Source organism: Gadus morhua, chromosome 13 (genome assembly GCF_902167405.1).
Source record: "Gadus morhua chromosome 13, gadMor3.0, whole genome shotgun sequence".
NCBI lineage: Eukaryota > Metazoa > Chordata > Actinopteri > Gadiformes > Gadidae > Gadus > Gadus morhua.
The window spans coordinates 24,124,942-24,145,788 of record NC_044060.1 but is presented as its reverse complement, the minus strand read 5'-3'; the positions used below and the strand labels follow the sequence as shown (position 1 = coordinate 24,145,788).

General features: G+C 48.1%; 1 protein-coding gene across 3 annotated transcripts in view; it reads left to right on the top strand.

Annotated features, from left to right (window-relative positions):
• Positions 1 to 1,345: 1,345 nt before the first annotated feature.
• pik3c2b (phosphatidylinositol-4-phosphate 3-kinase, catalytic subunit type 2 beta) overlaps positions 1,346 to 20,847 on the top strand; it is an 85,267-nt gene continuing 65,765 nt past the window's right edge. For 2 of the 3 annotated variants that reach the window (XM_030374519.1, XM_030374517.1), the window contains exons 1-14: positions 1,346 to 1,636; positions 9,477 to 10,396; positions 10,535 to 10,635; positions 11,443 to 11,603; positions 11,853 to 11,970; positions 13,624 to 13,735; positions 14,001 to 14,080; positions 14,231 to 14,294; positions 15,150 to 15,296; positions 15,397 to 15,430; positions 15,635 to 15,830; positions 17,214 to 17,336; positions 17,685 to 17,852; positions 19,550 to 19,661. In XM_030374519.1, the coding sequence (XP_030230379.1) occupies positions 9,551 to 10,396; positions 10,535 to 10,635; positions 11,443 to 11,603; positions 11,853 to 11,970; positions 13,624 to 13,735; positions 14,001 to 14,080; positions 14,231 to 14,294; positions 15,150 to 15,296; positions 15,397 to 15,430; positions 15,635 to 15,830; positions 17,214 to 17,336; positions 17,685 to 17,852; positions 19,550 to 19,661 (2,262 nt within the window). In that variant the 5' untranslated portion in view covers positions 1,346 to 1,636; positions 9,477 to 9,550. The remainder of the gene's footprint in view (positions 1,637 to 9,476; positions 10,397 to 10,534; positions 10,636 to 11,442; positions 11,604 to 11,852; positions 11,971 to 13,623; positions 13,736 to 14,000; positions 14,081 to 14,230; positions 14,295 to 15,149; positions 15,297 to 15,396; positions 15,431 to 15,634; positions 15,831 to 17,213; positions 17,337 to 17,684; positions 17,853 to 19,549; positions 19,662 to 20,847) is intronic. The other variant, XM_030374518.1, reaches the window with a different exon arrangement.

Genomic DNA, 20,847 nt, shown 5'->3' with positions numbered 1-20,847 from the left:
CAAAGTGTGTGTGAGCAGGTGAGTAAGGGCCAACATAATGCAGTTAGAGAGAGTGGTGATGGCAGGTGGAGGAGAGGAAGAGAGGTGAGTGTAGGTGGAGGAGAGGAAGAGGGGTAGGACAGGTGGAGGAGAGGAAGAGGGGTGAGGGGAGGTGGAGAAGAGGGGTGAGGGGAGGTGGAGGAGAGGAAGAGGGGTGAGGACAGGTGGAGGAGAGGAAGAGGGGTGAGGGGAGGTGGAGGAGAGGAAGAGGGGTGCAGTGCAGGTGGAGGAGAGAGAGGGGTGAGGACAGGTGGAGGAGAGGAAGAGGGGTGAGGGGAGGTGGAGGAGAGGGGTGAATGCAGGGGGAGGAGAGAGAGGGGTGAGTGCAGGTGGAGGCTCCAGGTGAAGCTGGAGACTAGACCTGGAGCAGGGCCTCTGTGTGTGTGATGGAGCAGGACTGAAGAACAAGTCTTCAGAGGAGTCCCATCACAGATGGTGCGGTAATGCATGAGTGATACCCGATTCCTGTTCCTCACTTCCTTCCACTGTAAAGAAAGTAAACACCTTATATGGACATGCCAAATGGTTGAATATGAACATCTATTGTTGGGCTTTATTATGAAGACAATTTATTCAGAAATGATGTTGTACAATTATAATTCATATTAATTATTGATATTAATTGTGGAAAACTGAGTATGTGTGCAGAGCTGATGAATATTGATTGTATGCATGCTTCTGGAATATCTCCTGTCATCCACCTTGACATGTGCCTTCCCATAACAAATGCTGAGTGGAGCGTATCCTGTAGCTGATCGCTGTTAGCAGTACTGCGTCCCACCACAAGTTCCACTCAACAATGGTAGTTTGTGGATTCGACATCATTAGTTCAAGGAAAAGGATTCAATAGATGTTAAGCTTTCCACCATCAATTATGATTTATTTGTAGTTTAACCGTAGCCTGTATTTATTAAATGACAGATATATTAATTTTATTTGCTTCCTGAAAGTAGTATCTTATTATTGGCACTGAACATGATTGATACTCCAAATGTGAATCGATCCAGAAGTGTTACAACAATATGATTTATCATTTACAATAGGCAAAGAACAATGGATGTATCTATTAAACCTGTTTCCTTCATTGCCCTTGTTTAATTTTTTAGAGCAAAAGCTTGAACTTCCATGTCGTTTTTTTCTGAAGGGCCAACATAATGCAGTTAGAGATAGGGGTTAGTGCAGTTGGAGGAGAGAGAGGGGTGAGGGCAGTTCACAACAGTGTGAAAACGGTGTGATTGCGGTGTATGTCCACAATGTGTCGCTGCCACCTCGCGAATGTTCTCGACACGGAGTCGCTCCACGTACGGCGGACTGAGAGCAACGCACCGCCCGGCCACACCGCAGCAAGTCGGCAACAACGCAACCGGAGCACCGCGGGGACGGACCGCATTGTTCCCCACATGTAGCAGGACCCAGAGCAGCACATCCTCTGCGTCCTTCACGCTTGGAGCCACCGGGTGACGAGTCCAGTTTGGAGACTGGTTTTAGTGGCGCTCATCGGGAACACTGGTTCCGGAACTACTTATCCAGTGCGTGGAGAGTAAATAGCTTTTTAAAATGGCAACCAGTCGCTCACCGCGAACACAGACGTGATGAGGTGAGTCCACGACCTTTACTAAAGCTATCGTCCGCTGTCTACACGGTCTGTTTCTCACGGTGGTCGGTTCTGTTGGGGTCTGGTGGTGGTCTCTCCCCGCCGGGTCCTGAACCCCCACAGTGCTGCTGTAGCACCATGCATTCACTCGGTACTGTAGCTGGTGTGGGTAAGGGCTCCTTATCCGATGCCCATGTTACTAACATACATGTGTTGTTTTTGTAGCAAGACAATAACCTGCTCAGTACGATACCCGGCCTGCTGTAGGGCTGCCGGTAGATGGAGAACCGAACCAGCAGCGCTGCATCGCGGGCTGGACCGGGGAAGGGGAACCGGGTCTGCTAAGCTGTCAGACACCAGGCCTGGGTCTGGACCGGAGCAGGGTCTGCTGTCAGACACCAGGCCTGGGTCTGGACCGGTGCAGGGTCTGCTGTCAGACACCAGGCCTGGGTCTGGACAGGCTGACAACTACAACAACATCACCGTGTGTGTGTGTGTGTGTGTGTGTGTGTGTGTGTGTGTGTGTGTGTGTGTGTGTGTGTGTGTGTGTGTGTGTGTGTGTGTGTGTGTGTGTGTGTTGCTTCGGTCCATCACAGTCCTCAGTTGAATAAGACTTTGATAGTGATGATCCTTTTCCTTTCACTGCGCTGTAATGGAAATGAGATGTGTTGGATGTGTGTTCCCAAATGAGCCGAATACAGCCCGACACCAGTAACTATGACCGCATCCCCAGGACTCGGTGATCCTAAGGGCTCAGTGACCCCCAGGGCTTGATGAATCATGGGATGTAGGCAAATGTGCTATTTCTGTATTGAATCATTTCTAATAAAGAAAACAGAAATGATCAGCATTAGTGATATGAATCAGCATTGGAGATATTAGCCTAGCAGTAGTTCTACTATCATCATATATCTTCATAAACACTGTTATGGTATTTCATGTGATGGCTCAGGGTGAGACTCATTCGTTTTGTCCCTCCCAACCATTTCTTTGGCATGCAGCCTGGCCATCAACCAGGTGGTGTAGGTCATGCTGTTGAGGTGTTGGGCTCCAGAGTGCGCCTAATTTGGGCGCACATGCGCCTAGAATTCGGGGCAGTGCGACCAAATATTTTATTTGGGCTGCACCGGTGCGACTGAAAATGTATCTGGTATAATTATTATTATTTATTTTTTTACAGAGCAGTCTATTCATAATATTGTAATAACCACGGTAGAGGCAGTGAATGAAGTATTGATTAGACAGCGATTTATTAGACACCTAATACACCGTTGGAACACGCAAGACCGGTAACAATAGAAACGCCGGTAAACAAACCCGCGAAGCCCAATCCAGGGGCCTGTACTACGAAGCTCGATTAGAGGGTTAGCGAGGTATGTTGAGCTGAAAGCCTGGGTTAGCTATACCATGAAAGTCGATCTCTTTAAGCGTCGCTGTATCACCATGGTGACTTACGCTCGCAACCAAACCTGGTCGGGAGCAGCTTTTCAGCGAGTCTACCCGGAGATCGGCTACTTATATCGGCGTGCGCAGCTTCCTAGCCCCTCCTCCGATAATAGCGTCACCATTTGTGGGTGTTGGACCTCGGCGCACTTATCGTACAGGCGTCTCTCCGGAGACAGAGGGTTTTTCGGGACAGAACCGATCCCTTGGCATTGTCTGACGATATTCATTATGAGAGATACAGATTCGGCATTTATTTAATGGTCAAGATATTATTAATCAATGGCCTAAATATCGACCCCTCAACAACTCAAAACTTGGGTGCACCATAAATACGTGCTGGTGCACCCAAATTAAAAATGTAGGCGCACCAGTGCACCCAAGGAAAAAGTTAGTCTGGAGTATGTCATGTTGAGGTGCGGCCTGCTCTAGGTCATGTTGAGGTATGGCCTGCCCTAGGTCATGTTTAGGTACGGGCTGCCTGCACTATGTCATGTTGAGGTGCAACCTGCTCTAGGTCACGTTGAGGTGCAGCCTGCTCTAGGTGATGTTGAGGTACAGCCTGCTCTAGGTCATGTTGAGGTACAGCCTGCTATAGGTCATGTTGATGTACGGCCTGTCCTATTCATGTTGACATACACTCTGCCCTAGGTCATGTTGAGTTAGCCTGCACTAGGTCATGTATGACAAGTGGGCCTATATATAATGCTAGATGTCTGTTTTTCGTTGTAAAGTGGTTTGATAGGTCATCCTATGTGTATTATTTTTAAACAAAAAGTAGGCCTTACAATCAGACACGGAGAGCCCTCTCCGTAGCCGGAGAGCCGGTCGGAGACCCTCTCCGTAGCTTACGTGCGCATTCAATGTTTTTGAACTATCCGTCGACGCAACGGAGACGGCAAGGGCTGTGATTGGTCCTCTAACAAAATCATTTCCGGAATCAATTCTGCGGTTTGACTTTGCTCCTTATTTACTTTGTTTAGTTTGCACTTTGCACATTAGGACCAATAAAACACCAAATAAGATTTGGAAAGCTTTGGAAGTTTATTTACAACACCGCTTACATGATTTGTCGTCAACATATGAGATCGATCGGGTGGCGAATTGCATTGCGTATCCGACATCCCGACGGAGAACTGCGAATGCTCGAGGGGTCTCCGTAGTTATGGAGTCACTCATTCTTGTTGGAAAAAATGAGCAGATATACGTGCTCGGGGGATAGGCGGGTGCAGAGGCGAATTACAATCAAGCCCGCCGTGGTAAAGACTCTCCGCTTGAACGGAGGTTGCCGGTATAGCCAAGTATTCCAGTATTAAAGGGCATTACGTTTAATGAACAATATGTAATTTACATAGCTAATGAATATATTTAATTAACTTCAGGCGAATATTAAAAAGAATCCGCTACAGCTAAAGTCGAATACCAACGTCAATAACGTGCCCCTCCCTAGTTAGCAGACTGAAGCAGTACTGGTGATGATGATGGTGGAACTCCACAGTGAAACGCCGAGGGAAGGGACATGTTGTGGACTGTGCAGAAGAAACTTGATGTTGGTTATGTTATGAAACACTTAAGCCCATCTATCTCACTCTGGTTGACAGATGTCAACCCTTTATATGGTCAATGCTATCAACTGGTTAATTTTGACTGAGTTTCGGTGAACAACATTGAATTAGCATCTTCAGGGATTGATTATTGATCACACTCGGGTTACTATTGACCCGTTCACAAAATGGCCTGACCTTTCGGTGGGCCTTACCTCCTGTCCCCTCTGTGTCGATGCTTTATGAATCCTCTGCTCCGAGGGACGCTGTTGTGATCCTGCAGAGATTGGACAAACAGATGTTTATGTTAATTACAAACGCAGGGATTTCCTCTGAGATGGATACATTGATATAACAGACTTCACATTATGTTGTTCAACCACAATATTCTCTGCCTCCAAATCGACATCGTCAACTCTGCAAGTTCTACCACTAAGATAGCCCAGACACAGAGCTGTGGTGAAGAACTGATCCAACGTGTGTGTGTTATTTGTATGTTTGTGTATATGTATGTGAATGTTTTTGTCACCACCATAGTGTTACCCCATTGTCCCCCAGTGGCCTATGAGCTGTGTGAATGTGTCTGACCCCCTCCTCCCCATCAATACATATGCACACACAGAAACAGCCCCTAGCACTAACTCTTTGTTCTTTCCTGTTCCATTATGTGGGAGCCCCCTATCTAGCCCTGAGGGAGAGGGCTTTATACCTCCTGTGGGAAGGAGATGGCCAGGGCTCAGCACCCATCTCTCCTCCCGCCCCACTTCCCTCTGGCCGGCCGCCAGTCCAATCTCTTTGTCGTCCCCAATTTGAGAAAGGCCCCGTTGAAGCTACTGACAAAACACTTCCAGCTCAACGCCATGCCCGCTCTCATGACACTCAGAGAACAGACCTCACACAACCGTTAACACTGCAAATGAGTCACTGATGAGTTCCTTCACTGGCTGGCGTTGTCCCTGCTTGCTAAAACACAGACTGTATTTTATCACCTGACTGGCCTGCTGATGTGTTAATGCTGCTCAAGCCCTTCAAGTTCAACGGGTTAATCACATGCTATCTCTTGGTTGTTGAGATGGTTTGTGAGACATGTCTGAGAGTCAGCGCGCCCTTCTCGGCCGCTGTAGCCGTAGCTTTGTGATTCTAAAATGGCCACTAACCCGGGCGTAGATATCGGAAAGAAACCCTGATCATAGTATGTTGAGTTTATGCTAATTGGACCAAACTTCACCACCTCAACTCAGAGCAAGACATCATGAGAACGACAGGGCTATTAGGACCACATCCTCAGTCATGTGTTGCGAGGCTGCGCTGATAAACGTTATCAGCACTAATCGTTCTATTGGCTGGTGAATGTCACAAGGGTGCATAGGGTGTGTGATATGAAATATGAATCATTGTTTAGTTATCGTCATTACCGTCTGCCCACCTGTGTTCAGAGGCTTCCTGAGAGACAGCTTCAGTTCCTCCTGTCCTAAGCTTGGCGCTCAAAGGGGGACAGTGCATTAAACATTGAGGATCTCCTTGGATTTAGTCTGATCATTATCAATACACTGAATAGGTCCTTGTGTTAACCTCAGTTGAATATACGCCCAGGAAACAACAGGCCGATGACAAGCATGAAGCATACAGTTAGAGTTTGATTTAAGTTTGACTGCCAGTTACGAACACACTCAAAAGAAAGTATCTGTCCTGCGAGAAATGGCGTTGAATGAGATCCCTGGTCAGAATGAAGCATCCTGCTGAGTCGGCCGGGCAGCAGCACAGCAGGGCCAGACGGGTCCAGACGGGTCCAGACGGGTCCAGACGGGTCCAGTCGGGTCCCGTCGGGTCCAGACGGGTCCAGACGGGTCCAGACGAGTCAAGCAGGTCCAGACTGTGGACCATTTACTCTTAGGGCTCTTTAGGGAAACAGAAATTTGGTTTCTCCAACTGATCCTGTGTTCTCCTGATTCTGTTCTAGCAGGACTCAGCGGTGTACTGCCTTTTTATGTTGGAACCAATGGAAGGTTTCCATTGGTTTATTCAAGGCTTAATATTCTAGTCTCATCAATTATTTACAGGGCTCCAGACTGCGACCAAATGGTTGCATTCTGCGAACATTGGGGAGTGTGCGACTGAATTTTGCATCTGGTTGCACATGGGCGACCAGTAAATTTGCCCTTTTATATATTTTTATTTGTGCACGTTATACGGGGAAGGGGCGCGTCAATCCGGAATCTGTAGCAGGCTTTTGAGTGTGAGAAGGATAGGGAATTGCCACTGTTAGTAGCTAATTTATGGAGGGGGAGGGTCCTAGGGATTAAATATCGAGCTCGCGTAATCGTCTCTGAGAAGGAGAATGATTTCACAACCTGCTACATATGTTTGAACAATACGCAAACTATTGACCTGTTCTTCCGACCTGCAGCTCGTGTGCCAGTGCCAGAGTCCTGCACGGGTCTTATTTTGCAAACCCGCACCCGTCCGTACCCGCAATACTTAAAACCGCATTTGACCCGTGTTCCGACGGTACCACGAGTTACATTCTGCACCCGACCCGTCCCGCTATAAATTGATATTGACGCCCGACCCGCACCCGAAGGAAAATTAGACATAGGCCTATTAGAACGAACGCCGGGGAATTACACTATGTGGTTTTTGGCCTGGTGCTTTAGATTGCTGTGCAAAAAAAGCACATTATCCACTGGCGACGGTTTTAGTTGACTCCTCCGCTCCTGAATAACATATCCAGCGCCGGAGAAGTCTCGCTCGCAATCGCAAAACCCGCGTCAGACCCGCGCTGTTCAGGCGTCCGACCCGTGTCCGACACATTATTTTTTACCCGTTTCCATGGGCGTCAGTTTGGTTTGAAATGTGCTGGGGACAGAGACGCATTCGGAAGTGCATTTTCAGAAGTGCTGGGTACAATGAGCTATGCACTCTTTTTTCTCTCTTTAGTGCCGGTAATGAAAGGTTCTGAAAGACGGCATATCCATGTAGCTAATTACTAAGGAATAAAATGTGTATGCAAAATCTGTCTGGCACGTTTTTATAAAGAAAGAGTTTCCTAAAAACATCTGACATATGACCCACTATGTTCTGCTTCATGTATCCAATGTTGACAACGTGACATGACATGGCTAAGCTACCAACATAAACAAGAGTAGCTAGGAAAGGAAATTAACTGCGTGTTCAGAAGGGGCAAACGTGTGGCTACACAGAGTGCGGCACGACAAGCGGGCTCACTCCCGTGAAACTCGTGTCCGTGCTCGTCGAACGCATGCGCGCACACGTGGAAACAGTTGGTATAGATGAGAATCCCAATAAAATGTGACACTGAATTTGAAACCGCACATTGTAATTTCTGCATATCCTACAGTGAAAAAAATGAGCAAATCCCATTGCCATGTTGATTTACGGTGTGTGCCCCTAAAATTTCTGGTTGTGCTCCTAACATTTTTAGTAAGGGGCCACAGTACTCCTAGTGAAAAAACTTAGTGTCGAACCCTGATTTATGAGTAGTAAGATCATTTTTCTCACTGAAAAAATGACGAGGCATAAGCTCATATACTGTATTATTTGCAATCTGTCCCATTTCAACAAATCATACATAACAGTATTTAAACAAATTGCATACATATTATTTGTTGTATTGAATGTTTATTATCCTAGTCTTCACCACTTCCACCAACACCAACACGCACAGAGCAGTTTAACATACCAAAGGAAGGCTTTCATAGATTGAATGGAATGCTACTGATATGCGGGAATGCAAAGTTATCTTTAATATCATCATCTCAAGGATTGGTATACAATTGTGATTGAAACTGGTCCAGACACACATCAGATGATATTGTAGATGTAGATGGTAACATAAATACAGAGATATAGTGTGTAGCTTTAATTGTATTACAATGTCTTAGCCCAATACTTAACATTATTGGTCCCTTGCACCTTTCATTACAAAGACACCAGGAAACACTGTCCATTCTTCAGCAGATTTAGTTTTATTGTCTTTATTTTACTCACAGAGAAACTGTATTGTCATTGTCAGTAGGAAATAATGGTGCAGCACCACTAACTGGCCAACAGCGCACGCACACACACACACACACACACACACACACACACACACACACACACACACACACACACACACACACACACACACACACACACAGCTGCTGGGAGTGCCGTCTCTCCCCTTAGCCAGCTGCTGGGGGAGACGGCACTACCAGCCACGCATGTGTGGGGCCCGCCACATCACCATGACGACACAGGCCGCCGAAGGTCACATTTCCTGGTCTTTTGTCTGCGCTGCCGCATCACGACATTTCTGGAGTCATGTGTTGTGTGTGACATTTGTACCAACACAACATTTGAACACTTTTAACAGGGTGGCTTGCGAACTTTATTAGCAATTTTTGCACAAATACCAGCCTTCATGTTAGCCATGGAGTCATGGAAATAGTGAATACAATATCCAACATGGACGAAAATTCAAAGGAACCTCCAGACACGATATTACAAAGACTTTTGACTAAAGGAAAACACGCTTTAACAACCCAGTAGTGTTTATATCTTATTCCCTTGATCACTCTCACTCACTCCTTCTTATTCCCTTGAGCCCTCTTACTCATATCTTCTGCTGCCCTAGAGTACTCTGACTCACTCCTTCTTATTCCCTTGAGCACTCTCACTCACTCCTTCTATTTCCCTAGATCACTCTCACTCATTCCACTGTCACTCACTCCTTCTGTTTCCCTAGAGCACTCTGACTAACTCCTTATTCCCTTGAGCCCCCTCACTCACTCCTTCTCAGTTCTCATTCCCTTGAGCCCTCTGACTCACTCCTCTCTGTGTTCCCTCTCTCCCAGCAGGTGTCCCAGAGGCTGAGTGTCCCCTTAGTTCCCCGATCAGGGCCTGTGGTTGCAGAGCCTCTCCAGAGGTGATGTCTGCGGCCCAGACCCAGAAGGAGAGCGGGGAGGCTGGCTGGGCGCCCCTGGAGGCCCTGGGCCTCAGCCAGAAGGAGCTGGTCCTGGCAGAGGCCCTCCAGATGGAGTACGACGCCCTCTCTCGCCTCAAACAAGACAAGGGAGTCCCTGCTGGGCCCGAAAGCGGCTCCAAGCCTGTCTCGAGGCCCCCGCCCCCGCCCTCCATCGAGCGCCCTCGGCCCGTCCCCAGCGGACACGTCTCCAGCCCCCCCGGGGGGAACCTGTTGAGGGGTCTCTCCGGGTCGGACTCCTCCTTGAATCAGCCGGCAGGGTCCCGGTCCCCAACACGGTCCCCCACGCGGCCCCCGCTGAGCAGGCCGGCTCCCCCGCGGGGGCCGCTCAGCAAGGAGCCTCTGTACATCCTGGACGGCGAGGGCGACCTCCTCCCGGGCTCCCGCTATGGACCGGGCTCCAGCCCCGCCCCCAAAGGGGCCCCCCCCCCTACCGACGACATGCCCCCCGCCATCCCGCCGAGGAACCCCCTCCCGCAGTTGTCGGGCTCAGACAACCCCTTCTTGCCCCCCCGCGGCCCCCCACCCGGGGCGCCCCACGACGTGAACCTGTTCACCCCCGACGTGGACCGGCCCAAGGTGACCTCGGAGGAGGTGACCTACGAGAGCCTCAACGCCGCGCTGTCCCGCCTCAACAGCGAGCGGCAGGGCCAGCGCAGCCGGCGGGCCAGCGGGGAGCCCCCGGGTAAGCCTGTGGCCCGCAGCAAGACCCTGCCCCCCCAGGTGCCCCCCAGGACCTACATGCCGGCCCCCAAGAGCAAAAGGAACCTGCGCCGGGTGTCCGCAGACCCAGTAAGGATCTTTCTTTAAGTTTGGTGTCTCTTCCATTGCGGTTTGATCAATATTAGGTATATTTTTAAATCTATAAATTAATAATAAGGTTTACATTAACGCATGTTAATGAGGACACCATGACCTGATGACCTCCAGGTTGCCTTGGAGTCCCGAGCAAACGGCTTCAGCTACGAGCTGTTCAAGGTGTCGGAGGACAGAGACGAGGAGGTGGCTGCCTACTGCCACATGCTGGACATGTGAGTGACAATGTAGCGAAATGCTAACAAACGTAGCGAAATGCTAACCTTAGCTTAGTTTGTTTACGTTCGCTGTACAGCGCCGCGCCAATCAACTGTGACTGGCTTGCTGCAGAGCGTGAGCGTCTTGGGAATACCTGGTCAATATAATGGATATAATATGGACACATAAGACAATCAATTTTCAGTATTTGTTATGGATTTATTGTACAAATTCCCTGAAAATATGCACGTTCCACGATGAATTGAAAAGCTCCCCTAAGGGCTGAGATGGCAGAGGACAGCTGATTTGGAACGGAGCAACAGCTGTTCGCTTCCACGGGGAAAAACTAAGGAACTCCAACTTACTTAGGCCTAATAATTAACGTTCAAAAGCTATTAGATCTTCAACAAAATATGCAGATACTGTCTAAATCGGTTCCAGTGAGTATATAGGGATTATTAATGTTGTTTTTGATGTTGTGTTTTTCTGGAACGAGTATCCGAATATTCGCTCGGAAAGACCAACGAGTATTCAAAGCCTGAAAAATGGTATTCGGGCCAGCCCTGGCCTCCACACATCACACCTCCACATCACACCTCCACATCACACCTCCACATCACACCTCATATGACATCACATCACACCTCACCTCACCTCACCTCTCCACATCACACCTCCACACCACACAATCACAGCACATCAAACCACACCTCACATCACATGTTCAGTTGGAGGCTGTATACAAGATGGTTGTGTGCAGCATGAGGCTGTAAACAAGGTGTATGTGGTCAGCCTGAGGCTGTAAACAAGGTGTTTGTGCTCAGCCTGAGGTCGGCGGACCCGTGCGGCGAGCGCTCCAGGAACACAGGCTTCGTGTGGTCCCCGTCGGTGTCCCAGGAGGAGCTGCAGCAGGGCCTGGGGGTCAGTGTGAAGGTCACGGTCATCAGCGACCACTTCAGGGAGCCGCTCACCTTCACCTGCGACGGTAGGCCCCGCACCCTCAGAATGGTTTCCGTGCACACCGAGATTGAAACGCGTCACGCCGTTACCGTCACGTTAACACCTGCTTAAGAAACACTTGAGAGCGCCTACTGACCCTGATCCATGCCCCACGACGTTCCTGCTTCACGGTGCAGTCGGCCCGTCCTCTGTCGACCTCAATATGTCCTCAGGTGTTACGGTTTGTTGGGTATCTGGTGGGGCGAGCCCCTCATGAAGTGTGTTCCCCTGGCAGGCTCTTCCACCGTGGACCTGCTGATCTACCAGACGCTGTGCTACGCCCAGGAAGACCTGGACGTGGACGTGGAGCAGTACCTGCTCAAAGTCTGTGGACAGGCAGAGTTCCTCAGCAAGTAAGCCTCTTGGAAGTTAGCTTAACCATTAGCATCACGTAGATCCATAAGCGGGAATATAGGCTGGGCTGTATATTTCAACCATTTAAAGGGTCGTATTCATGAAGGCAAGTTGGAGAGAATGGTCCCTTCTGCGATATTACAACTAACTTTTTAAAATGTGGAACATTCATAAGGATTTCGACATTAACAGATATAATACAAAGGAATGCGGAAAGCAGTATGAATCCCGACCAGCCTTGGGCTGTTGTCAATCCACGTCTGGGTTGGAGCGCTATGGGCGGGCAGTAGTTTAGTAGACCACCCTCTTGACAATGGAACGAGCCCCAGCGGTTTAGCAGGTCCTCAGAGGGAGGCTGTGGTGGCCTCTAATGACAGGGGTCCTCAATCAAGCAACGCGCTGCATGTTGACATAACGACCACACTGGCTTTACTACCGCCCAGCTAATCCAGACCACAACCCTGGATACTCAGCAGCAACCACTACCCGGCCGCTACCCCATATCTCTCATAACTCGCTACCTTTCTCTCTCTCGCTCTTTGTTTCTTTATCTTTCTTTATCTCTCTGTTTGTTTCCTCTCTCTCTCTCTCTCTCTCTCTCTCTCTCTCTCTCTCTCTCTCTCTCTCTCTCTCCTCCCCCCCCCCCCCCCCCCTTTGTTTCTGTGTATTAGGTACTGTAGCATGTCATGTGTGCTGGGTGTATGAAGCTGGTGTCTGTCTGTCGGCCACCAGCAGTAGGAAGTGTGCTGGCCCTGATTTCCTGGGGCCCTGGGAGAACACTTCCTGCCGTTCCTTCTTTCTCCTGATGGCTTGTTTTTTTTAATCGTTGAAACAATGACCTCAGTAGCGCTACACACGTATTCTCCCTTTCACACACACACACACACACACACACACACACACACACACACACACACACACACACACACACACACACACACACACACACACACACACACACACACACACACACACACACACACACACACACACACACAGAGAGCTCTGGCCCATGGTTATGGTGCGTTGGTCTGGCTGATCTAGCCAGAACACCCCAAACGAGGTAGTAGTGAGCATTATGAGGATATTACTGTTGGTATGTGTACTAGTATAACCAGTAGGCCCACTCTACACTCACAAACCAAGAGAGAAATCAATAGCTAAGAAGCAGGCAGGCTCTTCACGCTCTGTCGGCTGTCATTAGTCTACACCACACTCTGTGTACGACCCATGTAGTCTTGGATTACATTTAATTATTCATTCCAGTGCTTTTGCTTTAAAGGAAAAACTCTCGGGCTAGGCCGACACAGTGAAAAGTGATTTCAGTGCGGTGCACATATATATAATGATAAATAACCTTTATTTAAAGGGCTCCTTTTAGTGTGTGGCAATTTGTTTTAACATTGTGAGATACAAACTTTCAAATGTATGGTGAAAGGGGATTGTTGATTGAATTGTGTATGTGAATCGCAAGTTTGGTCCATCCATTAACAGCCGAGCCCCGAGTGCTTTTGACTTCTGCAGCACACCATTAAGGTTCTCTCTGTCTCTCTCATATTACTTTCTCTCTCTCATATCTCTGTCTGCCTCTGTCTCATGTCTCTCTCTCATGTCTCTTTCTCTCTCTCATGTCTCTCTCTTCCGTCTCCCAGTTCCCAGACGCTGGCCGGTCTTGAGTATGTCCAGCAGTGTCTCAAGTATGAGTGGGACATTCGTCTCCTGCTCACCAAGCGAGCTTCAATCAACACAGAGCTGGCTCGCACGGTCAGATCAGACACACACACACACACACACACACAGACACGCACATACAAAAAACACTCTTGTACTGTATGTCTGTTTGATCCATTGCACGTTATATTCTACACTGTTGGTTTGAGGGGTGTCGAAAGCTTGCAGCGTATACTCACACCGTATAGGTTAACTCCATCATCACCATGGTGACCCCTCACTCAGCGATCAGATGGTTAGACCTCATGCACTTCAATGTCGTTTCTAACTAGCCCCCTTCTTCTTTTTATAATTGCAGGAAGAAGATGACAAAATGGCGTCCACCATGAACCACTGCATCTTGCTCCAAGAGCGGCCAATCAGACAGACCGTCACCAGGTGGGCCCTGGTTGCTAGGGAGAGGGGAGGCACCATGGATTGGTGATCTAATTGATTCAGAAAAATGGCTTGATTATACATATTGTGCATGTAGGGAGCATGACATCATTCCTACATGTTTGGTTGATTCCAGTTTGGTTTGTGTGACAGGGAGGCACTCACCCTTCTCCTGGATACATATCACAACGAGGCTGAGGCCTTCATCCTGTCTGAGGTACACACTAGGCCTGCAGCGGATTCGAATTGTATCCGAATCCGTTCGGTTCGTTTACCACAGTTCGGAGCATTCTGGAGATCCGCGGATTTCGGTTTCATGAAGGCATTGCCTTATGTAGCGTATTTTGCCTACTGTAGCCTACGTCCGATACAAAAGGGTGTTTAGGACCCAGCGGAATGCATTCTCTCCAGTGCTGCCCGAGCCAATGAGGTAGCTGTAATAGGTTGTTTTCTGAAGTTCAAGCGCACGATTCCTAAATTTAAAGAAAGTAATTGATACAATTATATTCTAAATATACGGGAGATAAATACAAACGGGTGATAAGCGGGATAACGGCCTTCGAGGTCGACCGGTTCGATGGAAATAATGGACAGGTAGAGGCAACTCTGGCTTCATGCTGCGCTCGTCGCCAGAGTTCTAAGCCTTGTCGGCCGTTATCCCTTACATGTGTCAGTGCACCATGTTTTCAAATGCATTTAGGGGAACATTTATTGCACAAAAAAGCCTTGCAAGTTGTCTGATTGCAGTCAATTAACACATTGCAAATAGCCTGTGGGTCTCATTCATTTTTGTGTTTCTCCCCCAAACCCTCCGTCAAAAAAAAGTCCGCCTTTTTACTACCACGGACATGATCCTAATCCGAACCGTATCCGAAACCGAGGCCCATAACGGTTATCTGAACCGAACCGTGGACACACTGATCCGTTTCACCCCTAGTACACACACACACAAACACAGACATACACGCACACACACATAGACACAATTATAGTATGTTGAAGCAATAAACATTTTTCTTTATTACTATTTATAAATCCAATTCCTCTACCTGATCGGGTCCCGTTGTGATAGGCTGAGCTGCTGCTGCATGTGGAGCGTCTTGTCCAATCGGTGAAGGCCCTGTGCAGTACTCTGGCCTCCGTGGAGTCGGCCGACCTGACCTCTGCCCTCAGCCAGCTCCCAGCATGCCCTTGTCGCCTGCAGCCGAAGGTTCAGAAGGTAGAACCTGGTTCTTACCACCACTAGCCCTAGGATTTAATTTAAAAAGACATTTAAGTAGAAAAGTAAGATTTCTCTCTTCTGTTTCTCCCCCTCTCAGGATATCTCTGTATTGGCTGTCAAAGGAAACAGAGGTACGTGAAGTGACCCTCCCCTCATGCTCCAACTCACAAACGTGCTCATCCAACACTAGAGGTGCTCAATGATGTATTTGACCAACTTGTAACTAAGTTAGAAAGTGATTGATGACCTATGTTTAGTAAAACTGGGTGGGGCTTTTTGATCATTTCTAATGAGCCTCTAATGAGCGGGTGTATTAAATGTGGAATGATCTACAGAAAAGGTGGTGGAGAGGCTGACAGTGGCCATCCTGGACCAGGTGGAGCTGTACTGCAGCACCTTCAACGCCAACTTCCACACAGCGCCGCCCAGCAGCCGCAGCACTGCGCCCATCCAGGAGGCGGGCGTGGTGAACAACGTGCTCTCCTTCAGCGTCTACTCGGCCCACCGCGTCCCCATCACTTGGGCGGCCAGGTAGGGCCCCGCCCACACAATTACAATTAGGGCATTTTGCAGATGCTTTTGTTCAAAGCGACTTACATCGGTTATTACACATATTGACACACCGACGGCAGAGTCAACCATGCAAGGCGACAGCCAGCTCGTCAGAAGCGTGTCTTGCGTGTCCCTGAGCAAGTGTCTTGCTCAGGGACACATCAATACTCAGCTAGGAGGAGCTGGGGATCGAACTAGCAACCTTTCGGTTACAAGACTGCTCTATCTCCTGAGTTAAGCCGACCCCCACACACACACACACACACCTTCAACATGGCTGTGTTTGAGACACACTGTACAAAGTTCTGTCAAGCCTTCTTTACCACAACCTGAAAATCCAGCTTCTTGTCCCTCCACACACACACACACACACGCGCACACTCACGCTTACACACGTGCAAGCTCCCAATTGCAGATGACCAGCTGTTGTGGCTTGAAATCCTGACTCTTAATCCATGAGCCGGAACATCTGTTGACCAGAGAACCTGGGGCTTCTCTCTCTCTCTCCTTCTCTTTCTCCTACTCCTCTTTCTCTCTCTCCTTCTCTTTCTCCTACTCCTCTTTCTCTCTCTCTCTCCTTCTCTTTCTCCTACTCCTCTTTCTCTCTCTCCTTCTCTTTCTCCTACTCCTCTTTCTCTCTCTCTCCCCCCCTTCTCTTCTCTCTCACTCTCTCCTCGTCTCCTCTCTCTCATTCTTCCTCTCTCTCACACACTTGTTTTATTCTCCTCTCACCTCATATGTATGCACATGGTACATACATATTGATAACCTACTATATATGACTCAGTAGAATCAGTAGTAAGTAGTGTTGGTGCTTTCCTCTACACTTCCCAGTAGAACAGTAATAAGGCTTCAACCCTCTGTGTTCTCATCATGACATCATCATCTAACTCATCAGATGGATTCCAGGGTGTGTCACTCCCTGCACCTCTCTTTAAACTCTGTCCACTCCAACCGCATGAAACAAATGCATGGTTTGAAACCTCTTGGAGCTACGTACACACACAAACTCTAGCTGCTCAGTTATATGGCTCTATGATCTTGCAGTTCCTCCCCTTTCGATCATGTGATTGGGTTTTGATTAAAGGCAGACCTCTTGGTAATGGAATTGATCTTTGCCTGTGTGTGTGTGTGTGTGTGTGTGTGTGTGTGGGATTGTATGAGTAAGACTTTATTCATTGTAATTTCAAAACAACGTTATTTAAACAACCCCATAATAAACCAATAAACGTTGGTTCACACCTTTTTGCTGTTTTCTTTAGTTCTTTATTCTGAACGTGAATCCGTCCTCAGACTGAGAAAGGTCTGAGCAGCAGCCGTTGTGAGCTCGATTGTGCTGCGTTGTGTGTCCTCTCTGAACAGTTACGAGGGCTTCTTCCTCTCCTGCTCCCTGACTCACGGCGGGGCGGAGCTGTGTGCTCCTCAGCACACCAGCAAGCAGGCGGTCAGCAAGTATCTATTCCACCTGGTGGTCTGGGACCAAAGGTACCTGCCCCTCCCGGTGTCCTGGAAGCCTCCTTCTGTTGTCCAGTATCATGCGTGCATTGTGTACATGAATATACTATACCTTCAAGATCCGTGTCTTTTTTCTGCAACTTGAGTTCATCCACTAGGGCTACACTGCCTTATTGTGTTAGTCGTTTAGAGGCGTTATTCAGAATGGTTTAGTTGGAATGAACACGTTTAGGACGGTAGCATGCCATACGCTCTATCCCTGGGATGTGCTTGCTTTACTTTGCGCAAGTGAACAAGTAAAGTAGATCTGCACAGGTCCTTTTTACTCATATTTGATCACCTATGTCCTCTCGTTCTCCCCAACCTCTATCCCTGTAGGGTGTGTTTCCCAGTGCAGATCAACCAGCTGCCCCGTGAGTCCCAGCTGACTGTGACTCTGTACGCCACGGCTCTACCGCCCCCTGGTGGCACGGAGGAGAAGGGCAAGCAGCGGCGCAGCATCGACGCGCTGGGCTGGGTGACCATGCCCCTCTTCAACTTCAGACAGTGAGTCATGGAGTAACCTGGGCAGCTCTGCTATTGCCCTTGAGCATGTATTGGAGGGGGCTTCTGCAACAGAACTGCAGCAGTTTGGATGGAGATCTTTTTTAAGTAATATTCTATAGTAAAAGAATATTACTTAAAAATAGATATAGTACAAAAATATATAGTAAAGTAAATAGTTAAAAAAATATATAGATAGATAGTAAACAAAAATATAATATTCTGTAGTCTGGACCCCAGTGGAACATAGTGAGATGCCATCATAGTGAGAAGCCATCTTCTGGCTCATGCGTCCTGAGCGCAGTGCGCTGTAGTCTGGACCACAGTGAAACACTGGACCAGCGCAGGAGCCAGCAGATGGCTTCTCACTGCTGCTCAGACGCTGGCATCCTGTTGGCCGCGCCTCACGGTTTTGATGTAGGGATGTGCATTTCTGGCAAAAATACTAGAGCTGTCAGTTAAACTCGTTATTAACGGCGTTAACGCAAACCAATTTTAACGGCGTTAAAAAATTTATTGCGCGATTAACGCAATTATTTTATTTAAGAAAGAAATAATATATATATATATTTTTTTTTTTCTTTGACTCAAAACAAAGAAGCAGTAGCCTGACTGCTATGTTCAAATGACATTTGTTCAAAGCAGTCGTTTAATTGCACTATAGGCTCTTTTTTTGTATCGTCCTGTTTTGATCAGTATATGCCAATGTTGTTATCAATAAAAAATAATTTGAACAAGGCAAGCCGATGGACTTCACCATGTTGATAAGAGAATTAAAATGAGAAGAATTATGGGACAAAAAAATCAAGGGATATTTAGCATAGAAAAATAATTTGCGATTAATCGTGAGTTAACTATGACATTAATGCGATTAATCACGATTGAATATTTTAATCGCTTGACAGCTCTAAAAAAATACTATTCGATATTCGCTGAGAAGTATTGGAATAATATTTGAAAATCGGTCAATCAAGAACCCCCCACTCACGCACACACGCACCTCGTACACATGCACACACAATGACACAGGGTGAGGCTTTTATGATTTGTATATGAAATCATGATTGTTTCAACAACTGCGCCATCTACATTTAACATCAAAAGGATTTCAACATGAACTTAGGCAGATAGGCCTACATGCGCCGATAACAGATCGCTAATTATTTTACTGAACACAGCCTGCATGACGTGAACCAGACACGTCTTTAGCACATGGAAACTAAGGCCAAAAAAATAACTTCACACGGTGCGTCTTTTTACAATTTATTTATTACCAGCATTCGTAGTGTTGATCAGCAGAGAAATAGTCCGCCAAAGACGTTGACGTCGCTTAGCAACCGAGGACGCTGGGGTTGATAAGTTACCGGACTACTTACGGAGTGATACGACAGAAAAAAATTAATCCACTTTCCTTGACAGCGGTCATTATATGCTTAGCAACGAAGAATTATCAAAAAATTATTCATCATCGGAAGTTTTGAAGGACCATGCAAGTGATCGGAGCGTTCAACAGGATTGAGAAGAGCCGTGTATTCTATAACGATAGTGGCATTGATTATTCGATTTTCTACTTGACTCTGACTATTCGACGATCGTTGCCCATCCCTATTTTGATGTATGGAGGTCCTTGCAGGCCCTAAGACCAGCAGGTCTCCCTGCTGGGTGTGTTTATTCACTTGTCCTTTCCTGTCCTCCGCCAGTGTTCTGACGTGTGGAAGGAAGCTGCTTGGTCTCTGGCCGTCCATCCCAGGAAGTGGAAACGCACGCTCAAGCTCTCCCAACTTCAGCCAGCCTGACAGCGTCATCCTGCAGGTGCTAAACACACACACGTACATACACACACATGCCACGCACATGCCACACACGTATCATACACATACTCGCATACCGGGACACAAACTCAGACACACACACAGGACACACACACGGACGCACAAACAGGACACACACACGGACGCACACACAGGACACACACGCCAAGGCACACACAGGACACAAACTCAGACACACACACAGGACACAAACGCAGACGCACACACAGGAGACACACACACACTCAAACACAGGACTCACTCGCGCACGCGAACACAGGACACAAACACACACACACGCACAGACAGGACACACACGCATGCGCTCATCCAAGCGCATATCCTGGGTAGTATATTTAGTATGTTGCTGAATTCTAAAACCCGTCGATACAGCTCAGGTATCCTTCCCCATGACTCCAAACCAAAGATATTTTGAACCATCACTGTTCTGTTGCCCTTTAGCGTCATATTGTATTGCAGGGGCCCAGAGGGGCTTCCACTGGAAGTAGCTGAAATCATTATTTTTCTGGTTATACTTTTGATCAGCAACAACATGCATCATCATTAGCTAATTCAGCATAATAATTGAAGTCTAAACTTTTGTTGCATACGTATGAAAAACCAAAGGACGACCCCTCTATCAAACCCATCAGGATGGACGGCCCTCGGTCTCTGGGCCGCGTGGCTCAAGGAAGATGTTCTCTGACAAACAATGTTGGCATGTTTAAACCAAAGGGGAAATGATAACTTGTGTTCTCAGCAGGACGGCCCCTTACTGACTGCTCCTCTGGTCCCTAACTGACTGCTCCTCTGGCCCCTTACTGACTTCTCCACTGGCCCCTTACTGATTGCTCCTCTGGCCCTTACTGACTGCTCCTCTGGCCCCTTACTGACTGCTCCTCTGGCCCTTACTGACTGCTCCTCTGGCCCCTTACTGACTGCTCCTCTGGCCCTTACTGACTGCTCCTCTGGCCCTTACTGACTGCTCCTCTGGCCCCTTACTGACTGCTCCTCTGGCCCTTACTGACTGCTCCTCTGGCCCCTTACTGACTGCTCCTCTGGCCCTTACTGACTGCTCCTCTGGCCCTTACTGACTGCTCCTCTGGTCCCTAACTGACTGCTCCTCTGGCCCCTTACTGACTGCTCCTCTGGCCCCTTACTGACTGCTCCTCTGACCCCTTACTGAC